The 24,275-nt window shown below is 42.3% G+C and overlaps 1 protein-coding gene across 16 annotated transcripts in view; it reads right to left on the reverse strand.

The window, feature by feature from the left end:
* The window catches only part of LOC311443800 (integrator complex subunit 6-like), a 41,879-nt gene extending 20,557 nt beyond the window's left edge, over positions 1–21,322 (reverse strand). For 6 of the 16 annotated variants that reach the window (XM_084534298.1, XM_084534294.1, XM_084534293.1 and 3 more), the window contains exons 1-7: positions 21,005–21,321; positions 20,805–20,882; positions 4,402–4,551; positions 3,615–3,704; positions 3,117–3,300; positions 2,157–2,285; positions 121–284 (exon numbers count right to left, since the gene is read on the reverse strand). In XM_084534298.1, the coding sequence (XP_084390424.1) occupies positions 121–284; positions 2,157–2,285; positions 3,117–3,300; positions 3,615–3,704; positions 4,402–4,551; positions 20,805–20,882; positions 21,005–21,115 (906 nt within the window). In that variant the 5' untranslated portion in view covers positions 21,116–21,321. Of the gene's footprint in view, positions 1–120; positions 285–2,156; positions 2,286–3,116; positions 3,301–3,614; positions 3,705–4,401; positions 4,552–20,804; positions 20,883–21,004 lie in introns of all 16 variants that reach the window. The other 10 variants (XM_084534299.1, XM_084534297.1, XM_084534296.1 and 7 more) reach the window with 4 other exon arrangements.
* Between the last annotated feature and the right edge of the window lie 2,953 nt (positions 21,323–24,275).

Genomic DNA, 24,275 nt, shown 5'->3' on the forward strand with positions numbered 1-24,275 from the left:
CTATTCTTTTCAAGCAAAGACAGATTGCATTAGCAAACACAGCAAGTCAAAAATTACTTAATAATTAATTTTCAGCCTGTTTAATTAGCTGTAGAATCCTTTTTTCAGTTCTTGACTTACCAGTGTTGGTGAATTCTGATCAGGCCAAAAAGATTCTGGGATTGGCCAATGCCCAACAGGAACACCAGTTTTAGGGTTAGGCCGTACATAAATGAGTTTATGACAACTATGCCACGGTTGAGAAGCAAATGAATTGATGGGTCTGGATGAATCAACAAGTCCATCTAAAATTTAAACAAAGCAAAATAAAAATAAAATAAAAAGCTACATGGCATGCATTTGTCTCCCAGCAAATTTTTCCATTAGCAACCAATAAGATGTTTCACTACAACTGTTTCAAAGACACAGGATCTTCACATCAGTGGCTGAAAAAACTACGTATCAAAGCGTAGAACAGCGTCATCTGAGAAAAACCATAAACATTTGCCCACATCCACCCTTCTGCTCCTGTGGCACAGCCATTAGCTAATTAGTGCAGCAGGGTACTTTCATATTACGGAAAATGTTCTTTGGGTCTGCATATTCACCCAAGTTCAGTACTTTGACGTACATCTGATACACAACAGCAAGTCTATCATTTTCAGTTCTGCTGCACCTGTAAAAACTGATAATTTGCATTTACAGTCTTTCTATATGGGATGCAAAGCTCACTGACTGATGTTGCCACTCATGGAAACTGAAAGCGAAGAAAAGTTTCATGAGGAAGTCAGATGCATCTGGCAGGAGCAGCTTTTGTCACATTTTTAATTAGTAAGAAGTCACAAATCACTTAAACCCCACCGTCTACTGGGAAGAGCAGTGTTCTGTCAGTCCAATGTAACGTACCAGCACAGACTTCTTCCACACTGAGCACAAAGAAGTCTGTAGCAGTACAGAATCTCAGAATTATTTTTCAAAGACTGCTCTTCAAGGCAAGTGACACAGAAGAGATCACGTATTTCAAGAATCTTTTTCATCTGAAGAACATTTTACTCTACTGAATTGCCCTGCTTTAAACAGCTGGCCAATAATAATGTGCATAACACCTTTCAGACCTTTCAGTTACATACCTGTTTTATTTCTCTGCATTGTATGTGTACTCTGTATTGTACAGTGATTTTTAAAACTTTGGTGAACAGCATCACATTTCTCTTTAGTTGAGGATTTCCACAATTTATGTAAAGACAGAAGCTCTCAATCTTTTTGTGCATATGTATTCACATTACCATTTAAAATGTGACAAAAGAAAAAAAAAATTTCACCAGCTGTTTTGCCACATAGGAGAACATTTGTGCCAACAGAGACCCAAGAATCTGCTGAAGTGCTATCCTGCGAGGCCTTACAGGAAAGCCTTAAGCATACTTACAATAGAATGGTATTATTAAGCAAAAAGAGAAAAAATGTATATATAAAGCAAGAAAAAGGTGATTAAAAAAAGAAAGGAAAGTAGGGGTAAAGCTGGCTGTGCTACGATGCTCAGGAGACCCTAAAAGCTATTAAGCTCCTGACATTCCAGAAACATCCTAATTTCCTAGGTATAAACTAGTCAGCTCTCTCCTTCCTTTCAGCCATGAAGTTCTGCAAATCCTTTGTCCACATTAAGAATGCATTCTTCTATTCTGCTATGTACTTTACTTGCAGCTATCAAAATAATTCCTTGTTCTCTGCACTGAGTTTTTCACTTGCAGCTACAAACACTCAATTGAAGTTTACTGTGTGTGTGATCAATTAACAGAATGAAAATGTCCAGTGAATTCAGCGCTGAAATTACTTCAGAAATGATTAAGGACTCAAATACACTAGTCCCAAACTTAGTTCATTTCAAACAAAGTTTTGACAGCAGTAATTCAAACTTTACCACTTCCTACAAATATTCACTTTCCTCTGTTACTTCCATTGTGATCTGGGGTAATTAAAGAGAAACCAGAACTCTATCGCTGAAGCACATAAGCTCTATACCTTATTCACTTTTTTAGATTAGGCATCTGATAAATCCTGTGTACTACAGTGAAAACCTAAAAGAAAGGAAACTGAAGACACCAAAGGGCATTTGCATGCACATACAACATTCTAAAAAAATAAATTAATTAATTAACAGGAACAAATGATTACTGTACCTTCTCCAATAGGAGCTGGATCTGGTCCTGATTTTTCAAAGTTTATAACAACTCCACTTTGGACTTTCTGAACTAGAGATTCTAAACATTGATTCAACATTCTTTGTGTCCGAACACAGTAGGAACGACCTATACAAGAGATCATTAAGATTACTCAGAGCTTGCTTTCATATTTTCCCTCTGTAATTTAAGGAAGACATTTTGTTTTGTAAGCCATACTGCCAACACTTTCAGCTTTATCTAAAATAATAGCAACAAGATTAGTAGTAGTTGATGTTAAATGCTTTCAAACACAATGAAATCAAGGAAGAAAGAAAACCAACCTGCTTATATTTTACTATTTGCTTAAAAAACAAAAAAGCCATGACAGCTACATCAGGCTGGACCAAGGCCAAGTTTATAAAGGTACTTAACAACCTCCAATTTCACCAAGTCTGCATGCCCTATCTGCTTTTGTCTATCCAAACTTAATCAACTCCAATACAACCCCAAACTTCTTCTCCCATGCAACACTTTCAAGCACCAATTTAACAAAAATTCTGATGAAGATCTTGAGGAACAGACACCAAAATTAATTATTTTAAGATTAAATTTAGCTTAATAGCCTTTTAGCAGAATTAAAATCTCTGTAATACATCTCCACCTCAACTCAACATTTAAATAACAAATCTCGTGAGTGAGCAAAAAACTTTTGGAAGGACAATCCAAGAAATTTTCAAATCCTTCCTAGTACTGCTTGAGAAAATTCTCTTAGAGCCACAAGATCTAACATATGAATATGGTTTTATTTTAAAGTTCTCCTGTGCTACAGGAAACCAAGCTCAAGAAGCACCACACAGATTCAGACGGACACCGAGTAATTCATATGAAGAAAAGCTAGAGGTAAAGATTAATCAAAGAGAAATAAATGTTTTAAGGCAAACAACAAACATAAGCCAAAGCAAAGTAATATCCAGTTACCTCCTGTAACTTCACACATCTGTGTGATAGCAGATTCATCAGTAGGCACACTCCCAAGCTGCTCTGGCTCAGCAGATGCAGCTCCGGGCAAACGCAGCACTAGAGCAAACAGTCTTTGATCCCAACGAAATGGTTCTTTGGTTAGTTCACTTCCAGGCAAAGGAGAATTCAAAGGAAGATGAAGCTGTTAAAGAAAGATTTAGGAGTATTTTCAAGTATTTGACAAGCCATCTAAAAACAGAGTATCAAAATTTAACCATTACTCTGAAAGGGATCCCATTTCTCTTCTATCCACTAGTTTATCTGGCACTATAGTTTGGAAATCCACACGGAATATGAATTTAGGGGTTGGGCAACAACACCATAGCTAGCTGCTTTTCTCCGTAGAATAGACTGATGGAACACAGGTACTCTTTGCAGGATAAAAACATTAGCATTCATCTCAGCATAGTGCCATCTTGCAAGATCATAATTTATAAGAATTTAATACAAGTTTACCTCCTCTTGAACTCCAGCTGTATTTGTCAGTTTGTTTCCATCTGTGATGGTAATCAAAATAGATGGCTCCAAAAAGAATGGATTCCTTCCCTAGAGAAAAAAGCAGAGGAATGCTAGGAGTAACCTTAACACTCAGTTGTAGATTACTGTCACTATAAAGTAAGCAATAAGATGAGCAATTTTTCGGAACAACCCTGAAGTTTTTCAACAGTTGTGGAACCACACAGAACTATGTAAGAAGAGCTACTCTGCACGTGCACACACAGGCATTCTGAACACATTTTTGGAATTACTAGTCTTCTTCCTACAGGAAGGGCTACAAATCCTTCTATTCCACAAAAGGAATAAATAAGTTAACACATAGCAACTCAGTGAACTCAGTAATTTATGGTGTCAGTGTGGCAAAAACAGAGTAATTTGAACTGTAACTTCCAAATGTGAGAAAAGGGAAAGGCAGGACAAACTACAGACAGAATAAAACTGAAAAGCAGATGTGCTGCCATCCAGTGTACACGCTCCAACGCAGCAACTGTACATCTATACTCTGGGTTATTTACATTACTGCTTTGTTGTTCAACAAGAAAAAAAGTGCTATTGTATTTCCTGGAATGCTCAGAAAATGTAAAAAGAAAAACAATTTACTTTCAAGATTTAACACACAAGCTATCCAAAAGAACAATTACAAAACAGAAAAAGCAAAAAGATATACTTGAACCACCCAAATCTCTCCCTACTGTAATTGAGAAGCATACACAAATAAAAAGGAAGACTAGAAAGAGATTGTTACCTGTCCATAGTTGTCTATTCCAGACACTAATCTATTGAGATTTAACAAGTCAAATGAAGATCTGAGTGCCTGACCAAGGGTTGTTAGTCCTGATGCCTGCAGATTTTTCAGTTCGTTCATAAACGTTGCATGGTTTTCTTTCCACCCAGCCTGTTACATAAAACAAAAAAGCTTTTCAGTTTTGCAACAACTAGAATCAACTGTGAGTTGTCATTAACCTCCCTTCCCACCAAAAAAAAAGGGACATCCCTCATTATTCAATCTACTGCATCACTTACATGTTGCACACACCTAATCCATGTCTGCAGAACTTGATGTGAAATATACAGTATATATACAATGGGAGACTGATGAAATACGCACATTAAAGTGCTTGAAGAGCACAAAAAAAGCAATGATAAAAGATAAAAGCAGCAGTATCTTTGCTTCTTCTGTCTTATGCCCACCTCCCTTCCATCCTTTCCTCCACAAATCAAGACTAGAAGAAAGGACGCATATGCAGTGTGCATATGCATATACAGGAGTTACAAATCTAACAGTAACAGTTTAAAAACAAAAAAAAAAAAGAAAGAAAAGCAGCAGCAATAACGACTGTCACCTTTGCTCCCCAGTGACATATTCTCCATCCCACAAATTCTCCAAGTATATAAGCATATGAGTTTAGTTCATATGCTTATTTTTAACATACTATCTGACTCTTGCTTAACTTTACTGTTTTCCTTGTTTTTCTTCCCCATGGGTTCATTTCACACCATTTAATGTACTGAGGTTACCGTAAGTTACCTTTTACCATTTTTACCATTCAAGTTACCATCAGGAGAATTAACAGAAACGGGCTTGGGTCAGGTTTGCTTTCCTGAACCAAGTCAAGAGTCCTATCAGTGCAGGAGTGCAGGGGGAGAAGAAAAACGCTGCACTGGGCAAAGGAAGGACAGGACTGGCTTAGCTTCATCACCAAACTGCACTCGAAGTTCAAAGGCACTAGGTTCCATCAGACAGGTCAGTGTCAGTAAAACACCATCCGTTCCCTCACCACTGTGGCTCAACAAAACGTGGCATCTCATCAGCTGGGCCTCTGCAACTGCCCGCACATGCTCTTAGCCCAAGGCAAGCAACAATCCTTCAGTACGTTTGGTCTGGTACAAAACAGCTACGAAACGAGTCACGTTTCTTGGGAACAGCCAGGTTGCAGCTCAAAAGGTGTTTTTCCACCAGACTGCTATTTGAGTTACCTTATAGCAAAGACGCATCAGGGAGTAAAACATTTACCACGGAAACACTATGCCTAGCCCACAACTCTAGATGGGACCTCTAATGAATTTAAGAGTTTATTTTTTAAATAAACAGTAACAGGCTTCACCAATATTTCAGGATTCTGCTATTTTCCCGTTCTGAAAACATTTGCTCAGCTTTCAACTCCCACCACGTTTGATCCAGCTGCGGTCAGCTAACTGCCTGCAGAGCAACCAAGCAAGCTGGATGTACCAGGAGGAGCTCATCACCAGTGGCTTGTCTTCGAAGGAAACTACTTTTTGTTGTACAACCTCTCAGAGGTTCTTCAAAGATAAACCAGAGGAGACCTGTGCCTTTCGAATAAACAGGATAATACCAAAGAATTTTTAATTAAGTGAAGAATGACAGCAAACGCGACACTTCCCAATTTCATACACAGATTTAAAATGAAGACAGGTGTTTTTTTCCATTTTGTTTTGTTTTTCAATTTTTAGGCTTACTTCTGTTTAATGTGTCTCCCAAAAAGACTCTGGTCAGTGTGGGTAATTACACATGTTTCAGAGACAGAAACTAGAGCCCAAGAAACTGTTTTCTCTTCTCCATACATGCAGTAGAATCATTCTTAGGGCAAAATAAAGAGTCAAGTATGTAACACAGAGCATATGGATAATGAGTTCAACAAAGCACTCTAAAGTGATTAAATAATAATCCTTCCTAAATTCAAAATACTACCACTAATGCTGCTTAGAAAAAAAAAAAAATCTTTTATAAAACACTACTTCCACTTGCCAGCAGAAATGCTAAGCAGCAATTTGAAAACAAACAAATAAAATCCACCGCACACAAATGCTAAGACCACCAAACTCAAACATACCCAAAACATGTATCCTCTACAGGTCAGTAATTTTTAAGTCAAAACTAAGTATCAGTTATTTTAGTTGTTTACAAACCAATTCTAGCATGGAGTAATTTCACATTATCTTCAACATTACACTCCCACTTAGCTTTACGCCCTGAGTTCTTTAATAGCAATTTGAGCAGCCTTTATCTTGCTACCATGTTACTACATTATCTTTTGGTAGTTTAGATGAACAAAGTAATTTTACCCTCTATGTAAACACCAAAAAACTTTCAAAGGCGGTTACAGGGGGAGTAAGACAACAAACCACTTCAAGTCCTGTAAGCTGAAATCTCACCCTATTTGCTTATGTCAAAAGAAGAGGCAAAGATGTGGTGTCACCGAGCCTTCTGTGCTGCCAAGAGCAAGTTGTGGGTACCACCTCCGAGGCCCTAAGACCTGGAAGCTATGGCACCAGCAGCAGCACGCTGCCTCCAGCTCCCAGCTTTGGCCTTTGCAAGCCATCATACCAAGAACTAACATACCTGAGAAGCAGCTCTTTTTGTTGTGGCTTAGTTTTCAGACAAATCTATGCCCTGCTCTGTCTCACTGTACCACTCCAGCAGTGCTTCAGCAGCTTCAAAAAGCAGGTAACGTCAACCGGCCTCTTTTGTCAGTAGGTAGCCCCACACTATCTAGGATTCAGGCAAACACCAAGGTGAAAAACCTAGCAAAGAGGAGGTTTTATTAACCAGGACTAACAACATCAGAAGGAATAGAGCTGAGCTGCGAAAAAGAATCTCATTCATAAACAGCGACTTAAAGAGACCTTCAAAACACAGAAGAAATGACAGAAGAGTATTTCAATTGCAAGGGACAGGAAATAACATCTTATAAAATGGTTTAGTAAAGCAAAGCAAACTGCCTCCAAAGAATGGCCGCCTCCAACCACCTGACATTAGACCCCAAGAAGCCCAGGTCCAAAGCTTCCTCTCCTGATTTCTCCAGCTCCATGAAACCCGGGGAGCTGCTGCTTGGGAGCCTTCAGGCCTTCCTCCGCACTGCTTTCATAGGAGGTGCCGCACCACAGAGCTGCAGAGTTTATCATTCGTTCACGGGACTGCTTTCAGATCTCATTCAAAAATTGTAACATTACCAAAAATAATATTCCAAGTTAGCAGAAAATTTGCAATCTAGCATGCCAATCACAACAGCCTGTGTTATAGTAACTCCTCAGTATTTATTTCAACATACAGATATTTGTAGTTCTGCTCATGTTTCCCCAATAAGAAACTGATTTTAGATACTACAACACGTTTTAACGAAGTTTTGCAGTAATTCAAAGTATTGATTGCATCCATCTCAGGAAAACAGAGGCTAGTTCAGCATACCAAATCTGAGGCATGCTAGGCCGTCAGTGACATCCATTTGGAAAAAGTAAGGTAAGAAACTGGTGCAATCTGAAACCACTCCTGCTACAGCATTTCTAAGTACCATGTAAAGAAGGTGAAAGCAGCTGAATATTTTGCCTCCCAAGTCACTGAAATTATTAAGTTTCAAGTTACCTTTCTGTTAACTCGGTAACTTTGTGATCACCACTCAAATTTGTTCGTGTCTGTGTAAGAACCAAGTATTTCTGTCCTAGGGAAAATAATTATTCTTTTTGACTTCCTATAATGTCAGAGGTTGCTTCTCCGATTTCCCCTCTGTAATCTCCTGAAGGCAGCTCCAGCACTGCTTTGTATGCTCTGCACTAAGGAAGACCCTCTCCTATATAATCTAAAGCTTTCCTGCCCCAGCTTCCCCTTGGAACGGGATTTCTCGTGAACACAATATTCATTTTTCACAACAGCAACACTGAGAGCTGGCCAACCCAGTTTGGCTATGACAGAACTTGCCAAAGGGGGAGAGGAGAAGAGGTTCTGGTCCCATTCGTCTCCCTTCTGCACAAGGGGCAGGGTAACACTGCCCGGAGGTACAGAAAACAGCCAGTGCCTACACTACACCCCCTTTTTTTGGTTGGTGTTCAAAGCTTTACCAGCTAGAAATAGCTCACAGTGGAAGAGAGGTGCTCTGAAACATCCCGTACCGTTTTAACTTTTAAAATTCCTAAAATCAGCCACTGTCACACAACCTCATCACCTACCCATTTCATTCTCTCAAACGTTTCTTTGCACTGAGCAAACGGGTCAGGAGAAGCAGGAGCTCACAGCCAGCAGACTCCCCTCCCACCAGGCAGGAATGCCACTGGAGGCAGCAGAGCTCCCCGGGTCTGTCTGCAACTCCTCTCCAGTTTCAGGACCTGCGTGCTCCAGTTACTTCTGTGCAACCCAGCAGTCCTGTCACTGCTCAGTACCCAACAGCCCTCAGCGAAGAGGCTCGGAAGATCAATTCTTTTTCATTCTTGGCACAGACAGCATGCCAACGCCTGTCTCAGAGCAGAACACCTCCGCACCAAATGCCCGCAGCACGCAGGACTGAACTCAGCTGATTGCCGCGTGGCACCTCAGGTGAGGGTCTGAAACACCAGCAGCTGTTTCCCCGCTCCTTCTCAGCAACAACCTAAGATCACAGGGCAAGGAGGGGCATAAAGACACATATGTTTTGGTTATCGAGCCAAGGCAGCTCATCTTTAGGTTTTCACATAAAAATCTGGTTTTGCAAAGCAGAACGTGGAACAGAGTGTCAGGGTAAGTATTAGACGTGACCCTAATGCAGACACAGGAGAGACAAGCTCTGGCCACCCAGGTCACTGTTTGCTGCAAGCCCAGCCTAGAAAAAACATCTTTTCACAACTTCTCTTTGGAGGAGTATCTTAACCGATGGCAAATTCACAATTTTAACTCTCCTTCCGTAAGCCCAAACAGCATTCAATTACAGTAAGTGTACAGAAACGTCACTTGGTCCTTCTTGTGTTAGAGCTACTGAGAAGCAGCTTAGTTTTAACGCCACTGTTGTGTACAGTAAGCAAGTTTTTTCTTCCTGTCAAGTTATTTCTGGTTTTGTAAGGCACTCAGACTGAAACTTAGTGGTCAGGTGCTTCTTTAAATACAGAGCAGACTTTTGACAGGCACCAGTAGTCAACAGAATATATCTATATAACATATATCTATATAACATATAGATATATATATAAAATATACCTTAGATGTCTCCAAGAGAACAGAGAAGTATGAACTGTATTAATACATCTTTATGAAAACAAGTTACTCCCGTAGAGGATTCATTTAATCCCACACAGTTGACACATTGTGACTTTTTTTTTTTTTTTTTTTAAATCAATGCTGTCCTTTGTCCTCTACCTCCATCCATTTCCAGGCACTACAATTGTTCACTATTTACTTTGATATCACACACACTTTGATATCCTTCCTCCCCTCCCCAGGTTTTTGTTTTGGTTTGTTTTCTCCCTTCACAATTCGAAACAGTTTAAATGTCAGAAAAAACATGTTACTCACTGGCCGCATTTGGGCCAGCAGGCAATGCAGCACAAACAGGTGGTTTGCAGACCAACGGAGTTGTCTCTAATGAGATGACATCCACATTCCTGCATTTCAGGGTTTTACTTCTGTATATATGTACTTCAGCTATCCTATAGCGTTGTCCCGTAGACCAGGCATCACTCAATAACTGGAGCATATCTTCCAGTTTTGTTTCATCCCAAAGCAATCCCATTCTTACACTTCAAGGCAGGTCTTCCATGAGAAGCAGAAGATCCCCTTCAATGACACTTTTCAAATCTGAGCTCTCCTGTAGGTGCACCCACTGAAGACCAACTCATTTACAAAGACAGACTGCACCAGCTTGTTTTCTAAAATATATTATGTTAGTGAATGCAAACAAGATCTAAACTGAACTTTAGCGCAGTATTGTCAGGCAGTCAACTACACAGATATAATTTTCATTTTATACAGAAAAAAGTATTTATCTATGATACTTAAAAACACACTCACACACACCCCTTAGGAAATCAGCTCAAACTATGTATTGTTCACTGCCCTTTACAGATGAATTCAATATTGAAGATATAGAAATGCTCTCTCATCAAGAAAAAAATCAAGATGATTATATAAAAATGACTCATTAATCTTTAAGCATGATATCCATGAAAAATACTAGCTGGCTCTTAAGGTCCATTAACAAAGCAAGAGCACTGCAGCCTTCTGTTAATGCAGGAATTCAAAGCAAAGCAGCATCTTCTCCTGTTAGAAGTGTCAGAGATGCTGTATGATCACTTAAAGCTGTACGCTATGCTTAGAATCAAGTGATAATAATAATCAATGCTAAGGGGAAAAAAAGCCTACATTACCTTTCTATTCATTACCTGCTGCTCCTGCTTTAACCCATCTCTGGATTTGAGCTTTTTGGTCAACAATATTTCATGTATTTTTGACAGGAACACTTGCTACACTTTTTGCTGCACAAGGATGAAAAGACTACACACGAAGAAAGGGAAGCATAAAAAGCAAAGGGATCATGGTGCCACCCCATTTCTGCAAGCATTCTTACCTAAATGAAAGAACACTATCCTGACATTAAAGAGGCATTTTTTCTGAGAAATGCTCAACAAGCTCGGATATTTCAGTACAGCACTGAACCAGAGCAAGATACCTTCCATGCAACAGCTTAATGAAAATGGAACAGATTTAATCATACAATCTGCAGCTCTCATATAGTAAGCAAAACAAGATGCTGTTCAGTAGCATAGCAGTCATTTTAAAAAAGCCATTATAGGTGTATTTAAAAAACACTACTGGGTGGAACAGCTGAAACATGGCTGTTTCCATCAAGAATTCCCACTGACTCGTAGCGCCCACTGCTCTTCCAGACCACCAAACCTGCCTTCAATGCCAGTCAGCCCCTCACTCTGTCCTCCTGGCCCCTTCCTACTCCCAGCATTGCTCGAAAAGTCACAAGGAAAAAAGCTAGGAGGTTACAGAGCGTGCTATCATCGCAAGGGATTCTTCATGGCACGCTGCTGGAACTAGAAGAATTACTCATGATCCTCTAGCTTTACAGCACAGAGCTGAGATGACACAGCATGATCCATGTTCATTTTGAAAATCTCACATTCCTCCCCCTCCTTCCAAAAGCACATCGCAGAACCAGAGCAGCTCACCCAAATGTTACGTGTACTGCAAGCTCTTTCTGAACCTCAAGAAAGAACCGTATCTGAAAGAGGTCATCTAGCCAACAAATTTCCCCAATTTGCATCAGAAATATTATCTAAGGCATTTCTACAATAAAATAAAAAAGACTTCACAATTAAATACGAGGCGCCCACCCTCTCTCTTGCCCTCACGGTGCAGGCTGTGCTCCTCCACGCGCCGCCAGCCCGCAGCACAGGGCCAGGGCTCTGTGGGGCTGCTGCCAGCTGCAGGACACCAGGCCCTGTCCCCAGCCCAGGGCTGAAGGAACCGAGTCCCGGCTCAACAGATGCAGATGTTCCCACAAGCTTTTTTTTTTTTTTTTTTAATTAAAAAATCCACCAGCTCTACCACGAACACGCTCCGAACACCGGTACTAATGCATTCTTCCCACTTACAAACCCAGCACAGCAACGCCAGCCCAGGCACACTGTAATCTTTGTTTGCAGCTAAGTTAGGCTCTTGACAACATCAAGATTTGTACTTTTAAACCCTATTTCACACTTTCAAGAGTTAAGAACATCCCAGAAACCAAAGCCAAATTAACAACTGTCTTCAGCTTTCAGAAGTAAAATGCAGGAGCTCTGAAGCACGGCCTTTAACATTTAACATTTCCTACGCTGCTTTCCTGGAAAGTTCTCATAGGAGCCTGAGTACAGAAACACAGTAACTGGGTAAAAAGTGAGACTGGCCTTTTAGTTAAAAAAAATAACAATAATTTAGAAGAAAACAAGGCTCTGGCTGACTTACCTGGTATGAAGTAGCTTAAATTTCAGAGATACTTGTAAGTGCCAGATCTTACACCACAAGAAACTCTAGTCTTTGAAACGCTGCAGGTTGAGGAGACAGCCCCACACAGCTTTATGGAGAACCACAGATTCTGATCTGCACAGGAACCAAGTTTCATCACAAGAACGTACTTTTTCTCTTGGCACTTCACTAAAACCTTAACCCCAGAAGAACATGCTGTTATATTATATTTAAGATGGATTACTACGTAATCATTTTCCGACAACTCTAAAATTAACAAGAAGAATGCAAAGCAAAAGATATTTTAATTACTCCCTACTATACTTTTTCATTGGTGGTAAAAGCTTAAGAGTTATGTATTAACTGCTACATTGTAAGAATAAGGTTTATGAAGGAAGAAAAGCTTCCAAGACTAAATCACAGGAATGAATTTCATGAATTTATTAAATAATAATCTGCATTTAAAATTCAAAACAGCAATTGCCCTCTCTCTTTTGTGCTTTTGGTAGCCTACATCATTAAGTAAAGCCAGGAAGACAGGCATTCAAAATACTGGAAGAGAAGAAGAGAATCACTGACTGGAGACATCCAGAATCTTCTCAAAGAGCCCTTACACTTGCACTGCTCCCCCCTCTGAAAGCACTCATCTTCCAGAAGACAACGAGCTGCCTTTCAAAGTCACACGGTACAGAAATGACTTTTTCCTCCACTAGATTGCAACTATCTGAAGTATGAAAATACTGTAGGGGATATATTAACTTTTGTCTTGTCCATAACAGGCTCGGAACATCACTCTTGCACCACTGCTGCAAATCACTGTTCCTTCTGGCAAGCTTTGTCAACGAACTGTGAAAGGATGAACACTGTACAAGTGTCAGCATCCTTAATTACCTTTTCCATTGCTGCACTAAGCAAGATTTAGCATTTAGAACTGTATTGGCTAGCTTTTCCTGAAGGTTAAAAATAAACTCCCATTCTGAAGACATCACGTAAGTATTTTGTGCCTATTCTTAGTTATACCACAAAGCCAGGCTGCAAGGCCCAGAACGTCCACCGTAAATATCAACAAAAATTAGAAGATGCACATGCAAAACCAGAATACAAGCAGCATGAACGGGAAGGAGGCAGCCAATGAAGATTTCACTGGGCAGAAATCGATTTCACAAAGTACCTTCCTTCTTGCAGCTCTCACTACAAGAACACAACTAGGGGGATCCAACTTAACTGTTTGATTACACATTTTAAGCTTCTATTTTTAAAATAAAAGCGACCTTTGCACTGAGGATGAGTTAAGCCTCTTACTGCAAACATATCTACTTTTGTCTAGTTTATCCTGTAGTCTTAAGGGCTTACATCTTTGAATGTGTCCAAGATCAAATAAAGAACCAAATAAAAAGATGAAAAAATAAATTGCTACTGTGTCTACGAACAACAGATGTTGGTTTCCATTCAAATTCTTTGGCATCTCCCCCACAGCGTGGGGGAACAACCTGCTTCAGATGAAAAAGCAAGGTTTTACTTTACAAACTCCAAGAGGAACAGAACTGGTCGAAATATTTTCATTAACAATTAACTTTGCAGCACAGACTCTCCCTTCCCAGAAAGGCAGGTAGCTGGAGAAAGCACACGTTCAAGTATTTAACTGATTTCCAGAACTAAGGGTGAAAGTGACAGCCAAGCAGAGTTTGGTCTATCACATCTATCAAGAAAAAGTTCATTTCTGAACTGCCCTCCCATTTAAAATCACTTTCCTTCAAAAACCATCAACTTCTTGCTTGAACTTGAATTTTTACAACAGACCTCAATTTCAGAATGTACCAAACCGCTTCTTTCTTTTAGAAGCTTCTCTCTTTTAGAACGAATCACTCAGAATTTTCCTGTCATTAAAAAGGATATGGTACATTACCATACACAAAACTCCTCACTACAGTCTTTCTCCTTGCCATACCAGTTCCTGCATGAGCATGTTGACCCTAAGTCACACACAAAGGCAGATAGCACGAAGCAGTCACTCAGGACAAGAAGAACAGCATGTTTATACGTGCTTAATAGCATGTCTGAGCTTTACCCAATACATTAATTCTCAAGAAAGGGAACGTGCTTTTCAAAGGATGCTGTCTACTGAAACCCACTTAGTGCGACCGTAAGCTAAGAGGGGCTGCGGTACTTCATTGCATGCTTGCTACAAGGATGCCAACTGATACTAGCGTTTTTAGTAAAATAATTTCAGAATTTTGATTCCTTTCACCAAGAAAGTTTTATCTGTCTTTGGCCTTCCTTGTTCAATTCTGAGATAGAGGCTTAATTTTTTTTTTTTTTAAAGGCCTTTTTGCATGCATACACAGTGCACACATGCTGCATTCAAAGACTTACATGATAAAGCAGTTAAACAGAAAGGAGAAGGTAAAAACTGGTGGGGGATTCTCAAACAGCATTGTGGATTTTGTTTTGTCCTCCAAAAGAACTAGACAATCAGGATTTGCCTGAGTGCTACTCAAGTACATGACACGTGTTTGTTTCTCTTCTTAAATCCATTGTGTCTAACAGATAAGTGCAATTGTTGGTTTTAAGCTACCCGTCATTTATGCTGAAAGTCAGTCCAGTGAAAATAGACAAACTCCATGGCAAAAAACAAACCAAGCGCAGTAGAACCTGTATCAGAAGACTGGAGGAGAGGTCTGCTTAGTACGTCACAGGCAGTGAAAGATGTGTTGAGACACGTGAGCAGATTAAACATTGCTAGGAATGACTCAAAATTTGTATGGAGGAATTGCTGATGTGAGAGGACTGGTTGCGTATCTCCAATAAACAAGTACAGAATGTGTGCTCCTGAATTAGTTACCAGTAACACTGGGTAGCCTACCAAGATGTCATCCAGTCCTTCAGTACTATATTCTGTGTGTTTTTTTCTCTTTCAAGTAGCTCTTGACTGGTAGATTCACCAAGTTTGTACGGTATTTACAGCATACATGGAGAGAAAAATAGGCCTCTCCCACTTACCTCAGCCTTCTTTCCCTTTTACATCTATCCAAATAGCAACTTTCCTCTTGTTCCTGTAGCTGCCAACCTGCCCTGCACCAAACACTTCTGCCTGCACACCTCACTAGCAACTTGTACCCTTCCAGTCATACACACCTCCTTTGCCACACAGGTCAGGCCTCTGAGTGCTCGCATGTGCAAGAAGCCAGACTTTTTAATATATAAAACTGATGATTTCTGCTATCTCAGAATTCATGTAAAAGCTTATCAATTTAAGATTATGCTATGCATTGCTACATTCTTCTGGTTGTCTTCCTTGACAGAAGTTAAAACACACACAAATGCACTTCCTATCACTTCAGGCAGCCTTCCTGAAGATCTCTGCCTCAAACCCAACAGGTTTCACAGTCAGGTTTCTCCTTCTCCCTGCATCTCAGAAAATTAGATAAAGTTAGTCTCCTGGAGCCTGACCTTATGAACTTCCACTTTTGAAGCACTATTTCAGTATCCTAAATGAACAGGTTATCTACACATGCCAAGCACTCTTTGACAGACTCTTACAGCCCTGCACAAACTTCCTACTCCAGCCTCTAGCATACCCCAATCTGGCATCAAAATCTACGGTCATCAAGCTCAACCTGTTAGGAGAATTTCAGGGAGACAGGAGAGGTTCCCCAGACAGTACGTCATGAAGGCTGCTCCCACACATTGCTCCTTAGCTTTGGAGCACACGTTCAGAGTAACAGGATCACTAACAGACACGGAAGGCGTCCCATTAATTCCTGTTTGCACCTCAGCCACCTCTCTTTCACTTTCTTTCTCCTGCCTACGTGGCACATAGTTTCAGGTTAAGGCTATCAATCTTTCTGCTTTCCCACAGTATATAGATACAGCTTCCAAAAGCATCCGTCACTTCTAGTCACAAGAGGTGGTCACCCAAAAATTTCTTAACACATATTCTCCCCATCACTTACCAGTGCATACCAAAAAAGCCTAATACCTCCCCAACACGGCTCACAGTGATCATTCTTCCCTCAATAATGCCTTAGTGTTTTCTTCAAAGTCACAGTGGACACTAATCTAAAGCTATCACCTGCAGGCATTTCTCAAACAATGAAGTTTCAAAGAGCAGTCTCACACTATTAAGACTTTTGAGCTAGTTCTCAGACAGCTACATACATAGTTCAGGGAATCTATTTATAGTGCAGTTACAACTGAGTCCTGAATTCAGCCTAAGACACAAACAGAAAAAATGCATATAATTTCAGATTCAGCAGAATAAATGTAACTTAAGTTCTCCCAGTCCCCAGACTTGTGACCAAATCGTTTATGAAAGTCATTACAGAGTCTCACAAGAACGTTAAATAAAAGTTGTAATTCTATGACCCTGCCATAAATAATACTCCTCAAGCACTGAGGAAAGGCCGTGTCACTATCAGCAGCCAGATATCAGTCACATGGGAACAGGGCAGCCCAGTTAATCAATAACTTCACATAAGACCACCATTGTTTTTTTCCTGGACTGAAGTAGCCATTTGCAACACAAATCCACAAGCAGACCACAAACCACAAGATGGGAGGTTTAACAAAATCAAGACTGGAGAAAAAAAAAAGAGCTAAATCTTGCTTTCATTTTCAAAATCTCTTTTTAGGCAGAGATTTGGGCACAAGCTCCATCTACAGTGAAATCTAGATAGATCTTGCTGAAATCTCCCTCCCTCTTTTCTGAATTGCTGGAAAACAGCAAAAGCTTGGGGTTAACTAGAGCAGGTGAGAAGACACTCCCCTCCTCCCCATGCTTTTATTCTAGCACCCCTAATACAGGAAAACCCGAAGAAACTGGCTTAAGATCTTTCCCACTTAAATCATGACACGCTAGAGAGCTAATATCAGCTAGAGAGAAAATATCTGAGGATGCTAAAAGTTCACGCAGCTTCAAAAAAATCAACTGAGCAAATGCAAAGAAGAAAACGCTAGAGAAGACCATTCCTGGTGCACCAACCCTTAGCGTGTCTCCGACCTGCACGTGTGGGGAAAGCAGAACTGCAAGTAATGCCCTCGCCTTGTTTTCACTCTCCTCCCCACTCATTTGGAGTCCAGCACTTTTTTGCAGAAAGGGGTAGGGCTGGCACACCCGGGAGGTACAGCGGTATCTGGTTGATGCATGGATGGGATGGAGCACCCAACACCCCATTAATACAGACATCGTACTTCCTCTCACAAATCATCTCTGCGTGATGCAGCCAACAAAAGCAATGCACCTGAGCTGGCTTCTGAGGCCTTTGCACTGAGTGGAAGTTGTTTAAGACTCCCACCTCCTCCATCTTTCTGTCCCCACCTTTCTAGGACAGTACCCGGTTGCCTCTTTAGAGGGGTGCCACCCCAATCCTTCGCAGAGCCATGCTGCAAACTCAGTGACTACGTAATCCCATTTAAAAAAGTGACACAGAGCCATGAGCAGTCATGTAACAACAAGAACGACTGGGAGAAGAGCCACACGTCTCAAATCATTTCAGACACTTTTCACTGAAGACGGTTCCAAACACATCATCTTAGCCAATCTTTGTGCCACGGAAGGACCCTTTCACATAGAAAAACACCATTATTTGTGTGATGTGTTCGAGAGATGTTCTTTTCCACCAAAACCAAAATCTGCATTGTTGATTTAAAATACTTTAAGGCTACAGGTAAATGAACTCTGAAACATACAGTTCATCTCTCAGATAACCCACATAATTATTTCCCTCGGTTAGTTCCCTCCTAACCTTAAGAACTATCTGGGAGATTATGATTTACACTAATTAAATTACATAAAGAAAAAAAGAGGATAAAGCAGACATTTGACAAAAAACAGTTGCTAATACTTGTATTTGGAAAGCAGACTTGCAAAATACGTTCACTTGCCAAGTTTGCTTACTCCTTTTCTAAATCAAAAAAGCCAATAAGGTATCTAACTCCAGCAGTGCTTGCAGAGAAACTGTATTTTATTTCTTTTACAAGCACATTTTCTAAGACATAGGGAATCTGGACTACACTAGAATGTTTTCCTGGTATTAATAAGGTAATTAGGATACACTAGAGAAGGACACCATAAATACCAGTAAAAAGTCTTGAGAACACATCTTCAGCTTGGAGAAGAGTCGTGCTGTTGCTGTAAAGCTCTCTGCTTGAATAAGAGACAGGGCAACAGCCTAACCGCGCTAATTTGTGGTGCCATGAAGTAGTTGTGTAATAGTTAAACTGAAGTTGTGATCTATTAACTATTATAAGCATGTATTTTTTGATTCGCAGCCTGTTCCCACTGATTACTGAGTTTTGAAAAAATATTTTCACATTCTTTAAGGTCTAATTTGAAAAGCAGCAAAGTAAAAGGAGAAAGAATTTCTAAAAGAGATAGACATGGCATGTTACAAGAACCAAAACATCTGTTTCCTTGGTCTTTTACTGTATTTCAAATATGATTTAATCTTAAAATGGGTATCACATAGTCCCATTTATTTCAATCATCTACTAGAATTGAGAACACAGATGCTCATTAGGACCTGGCGCTTAGGGACATGGTTTAGTGGGTGATATTGGTAGGAGGGTGATGGTTGGACCAGATGATCTTGCTGGTCTCTTCCAACCTTAATGATTTTGTATTTATTTAAAGCGTAAGAATTTTCTTCAGCAGATCTGGAGTACAGCATGTGATAACAACCTGTAGCATTATCACACAGATCTCCAACCAGAAGAGTCACTTTTAATAATAAATCACCAGGATCCTTTCTAGCACCGCAGTGGAAAGGTTTCTTCCTCAAATAAAAAAAAAAATGTCCTTCTTGTAAAATACTTGACACAGAACTTAAAGGAAAAACCCTTAACACAGGAAATTTATGGTTAACAGTGAGGTAACAGAGACTTGGTTTTCACATCTAGCCACAACCAGGGATAGGGAAAAAGGATGTGTTATGTCTTCAAAAAATGTAAGAAATTAAAAAAAAAAAAAAAAACACAACGCTCTCCCTGAGGCAGACCAAGGTCTTTTGACAAACTGTAAGTTTCTGTAACTGAAATATGATGGTTCCAAGTCACAGAAATATGAGTACTTCTGACACCCTCTTCTAAGGGAACAGAAGGGAAAGATGTAATAACAGGACGTAAAAATAATGTGAAGTCCTAACAGCAAATGACTCACAAAAGCCACCTATTCCTTCAGAAATCAGGCCGCACTTTGAGTTGTGAATATATTGCTGATGAAAAGATCCAAGATTCATGGGTCTTGATAATTAAGTTTCCCTATTACCAAAAGATGTGGACAGACATCATCAGCAAGCACAACTGCTCTTCACAACTTTTCTTCCAAGTTTTACTGGGGGATCTAGGCAGGGCCATCTCTTCTTCCCTGGGATAACCAACAGGTTTTATGTGGGCTTGTCGCACACTGGAACAGGCTCCCCAGGGAAGTAGTCACTGCACCAAGCCTATTGGAGTTAAAGAAGCGTTTGGACTGTGGACTCAGTCACATGGTCTGATTTTTTTGGGAGACCTGTGTCGTGCCAGGAGTTGGACTCGATGATCCTTATGGGTCCCTTCCAACTCGGGATATTCTATGGCCTTCATAATATGTGCCTAAGGCCCCAACAATTCCCATAAAACTCCTATATTGTTCAGGGCAAATATACCGATCCAGTGTTCCTCGAGAGGATACTAAAGCTTGGGCAACAACCATGTGTTCTGTAGAATGCTTTGAACACTGTAAACGTCAGCTGAAGGTCCGTGTGTGCGATTTGGAGGCTGCAATTTAAGCGTGTCACCATTTTCTCCTCGTGGTGTCGTCGCCGTGACCAACGCCAGGCCCCACGTGCCTCAGCGCTGAGGAACGAGGAGAGGGCCAGGAGCCAGCGCCAGGCGGCTCGGCTGGGCAGGAGGCTGCCCACCCAGCCACAACCACGAGGGCGTAGAGCTGGTGCGGGTTGTGAAAAGCAGCAGGAAGAAATAAGGAGATGGAGAGAACGAAAAAAAAATAAAAAATAAATAAAAAATAAATAAAAAAAAAGGCTGGAGGCCGAGGAGAGGAGACGAGAGGCGAGGATGAGGCGCGGCCCCTCGGAGCCGCCTCACGGGGGGCGGGCGGGCAACGGCCGCTGAGGGGAGGGGCGGGGCGAGGAGGGGGGGGCGGGGCGCGGCGCCATCCCGCCTCCCCGGCGCGGCCCGGCCCGGCGGGGCGGTGAATCACGCTGCCGCCCGTCTCCTCCCCCCCCCTCCTCCATCTCAGCAGCGCCCTCAGCCTCTCTCCTCCATACAAAAGCAAAATGTCCGCCATCTTCAGCGGCCGCCGCCGCCGCCGGGCCGGCCGGGGGCTGCGCCGCGCCGCCTCCCCGCGCAGCGGGCGGGCGGGTAAAGGAGGAGGAAGAGGAGGAGGAGAAGGGGGGGGGGGGGGGCACCGCGTTGTGCGGGGAGGGGGGCGTCGTTACCTTGATGCAGTAGGGCGGCTCGTCGAAGGTGACCAGCATGTACCTGTCGCCGCGGCTGGCCGGGTCCCGGGCCCGCAGCTGCGGAGAGAGCGGAGAGAGGCGGCGTGAGCGGGCCGGGGGTGGAAGGGAAAGGCGCAGGAGCGGGGGGGGGGGGGGGGGTTGGTGTCGGCGGCGGCGGCTGCCCCCAGCCCCGCACTCACCTTCATGAAGATCTCCACGGCGCCCTTGGCGATGTCCAGGTAGCTGGTGCCCAGATACGCCCGCTGGTTCATGGAGGCGGACGTGTCTATGAGGAAGAGGAGGATCGGCATGGTCCAGGCGGAGCGCCGGGCACCCTGCGGGGAGGAGGGGGGCGGCTCGCTCCCCCGGCCGGCCGCTCCGCTCCGCTGGGCTCCGCTCGGCTCCGCTGGGCTCGGCTCGGCTGCGCCCTGCCCTGCCCTGCCCGGCGCTGCGCGGCTCAGGCTGTGTCCGTGCGCGGCGGCTGCGGCTCGTTACTGAGCTGCTGCCTGTGTTCGCCCAGCCTCAACTTCTCTCCCCTCAGCTTCCACCAGCACCATGTGACCAGCGCGCACGCCATTGGCTGCCAATTATACCCGCATTTGCATATTCATGGCGGAGGGGAGCGGGGAGGCGGCGGGATGACGGGGAACGGAGGGGGGGGGGGGGGAGGGAGGCGCTGACGAGAGGCTGCCTGCGCGCGCGCGCCGCCGCACCTGTCAGCACGCCCCGCCCCGCCCCGCCGCGGGGCTCCCCGCCCCTCGCCACAGGGGCCGCCCGCCCCTCACGGCCCCCCGCGGCCCGGCCCGGGCCGGCCCCTCCGCCCTGCGGCCGGGAGCTGCGGGGAAGGGGCCGGAGGGGGCCGCGCCCCGCGTTAACACGGGCAGGGCTCGGCCGCGGGGCAGGCCCCAACCGCCCCCCCCACCCCCCCTTCAGCCGTGAGGGGATGAGAGGGGCTGAGGAGCTCGGGGCGCTGCGGCTGCCTCCGGGACCGCATCCAAAGCACACAAAAGCAGCACTGTCAACACGAATCTTAGTTAACAATAATAATTAAGGAGCTCATAGCATTCTCCACTGCTTTTACAATCGAAGGCTCTTTCCACACTTCCCCACCCGCCCCCCAATTTGAACAATAGGCCCAGAGGCAGCTTTCGCTCCCGTACTTAGAATTAGTGGGGCAATGCTGTTGCTTCACAACGCCACAGGTAAATTCCCAAATCCCCGTAACAAACCATTGCAAAATGCAGACGTTTGTAAAGACCATTACCTACCTTGACCAAAATAACCAGAAATGTAAATCCATTTAATTCAGGGACATACTTGTCCCTTTTTTCATTAAGAAAAAAAAAAAAATCCAAATACAGGACAGTGGCAAGTCTCCATATTGTTTTTAGAAAGACATTTGTGGTAGTTTTTTTTTTTTTTTTTTTTTAAGCCTCTGCAAATATTTAATATACTATTATGAAATTATTTAATTGCAGTGCACCATAAGTGGAGAAATTACTAGTTGAGAAGCAGCTCATTTTGAAAACAAATACTATCAAACTTGGAGACTCTCCATGCCATTATCTAGGCCCCCTCTCTGAGTTGTGTATCTGTAAATGCAACTGCGATTAAAGTTTTTGAATGTTAGAAATCATAGCAGAAACTCCAAAAGGGATAAATAATTTTATGTATTAGTGCACACTGATGGAACCAGACTCTAAGAATCAGGGTTTCAATCTCTACACATAAGACAAAAAACACAGATACCATGTGGTTTTGGTTTGTTTGTTTTGTTTTTGTACTGCTGCATGTCAGTCTGTAAAGACAGTTCCTAGATATGAATAGATTTGCTAAGGACTGAATGGAAAATAAACTATTGGTACAAGGTGCCAGCTAATACCGCTAGGTCCCTGCACTGAGAACTTGATGAGGCCACCTATGCATTACTCTCACATCAACGAGATGAGGTCAGAGACTAACTTTTGATTCCAGCTGACCTCAGCCAATTCAAACTGGCAACCTAGAGGCCCCACGTCCTACAGTGTCCTCAAGTCAGGCTGTATGAAATGCTAAACAATTAAAAGCTCATACTTTCACCATTTTTTTTTATTTTAACTCCAGACTGCAAGAAACCTAAAAGCCAGTTCTCTCCCATCCAAACATAATATTTAAAGGTCAAGACAAAACTCTCTTGTTTCCAGTTTCAGAGGCTGACCTTTCCAAGGGCAGCAGCAGGCAATGTTCACATACTCTCCTCTGTTGAGAGTTTTAGCTTTTGGAGCTTGCTCCTGCTGAACACCACAAGAGCTGAAGTCTAGCAATTTTCTGGGCACAACACAAGACATCTACTTAATTTAACGAGACTTTCTTTATTCCTGAAAATAATGGACACCATGGTTGCTAATGTGCATGAATGCAGTTAGAGTGGTTCTTTACAGCTACTCTATACAAGCTGTGTTTGCACTGCTGACTACCTGGCAGCTATGGTGACAGACATTTGCTACATCTATAAAGTTCAAACTATTCTTGATTTTCAATTGAAATTACACTCATCTTAATTTCTTCAGCTGTGATAGTTAAAGAAATTTTCTCTATGGGGAAATTAATCAGAACAGCTACTGCAGATTAAGCTCTCCTACAATTAAGTATTTTGAAATCACTCCTGCCTCAAAGTTCTATCCCACAGTAAATAGGAATGTTATTCTATAAGAATGTTTTCCATCAATTTCTGACCAAACAGATGAGTTATATTTTTCCCTGTTGTGCTGATAAGTTATTATTTTTCTGTTCCTTGTCCTAGACAGCTTAACATCTAAGCTGTTGGCACTAACAGGATTTTAGCTCTAACAATCTTACTTCTTAACACTTTTGTATTCCTTCATCTGTTACTTTTTTTCTCACTTAGCTATTTTCTGCCTTGAACAAGTAATATACCTGTGAGACTCTAGGCATGCTCCTTTAGGCACTAAAGGACGTCAGCTTCGGCACCAATTAGCCATCTGAATTTGGGACATGCTTGATACCTTAGTCAGAAAATATCTGCTGAAAATCTGGATCAACAGCTAAATCCTGCACTCCTCCCTCCACATCTGTGGCTCCCTATCTCGGCCTTGTAATACAGCTGCCCTGATGACTTTCCTGCTTGATTTAAAAAGCTTCAAGCCAGAGCAGAAGCAGCAACCATTCCATCATGGTAAAAATACTGATTAATTCGCTTAGCGAGGTGAGAAGTATAAGCCCTATTATACAGGAAAGCAGTTGCCACCAGGGCTAAGGGACTTACTCACTACCACGCGAGATAAAAGTTTCAGTACCACAGTGAGATTTCACAGGTGCTTAGCTCTTAGCCAGCCATAAGTCTATACTGTCCCTGTCAGAAAGATGAAATCTCTCATTTCCATTAAGAATTCATGTGCAGTATGAAAGGTAAAAAAAAAAATGTACTAGGTAACTTCCTCTTTCCACAGCTCTAGTAACTACACAGCAGAG

The sequence above is a fragment of the Aythya ferina genome (assembly GCF_964211825.1).
Source record: "Aythya ferina genome assembly, chromosome: 13".
NCBI classification, from domain to species: Eukaryota; Metazoa; Chordata; class Aves; order Anseriformes; family Anatidae; genus Aythya; species Aythya ferina.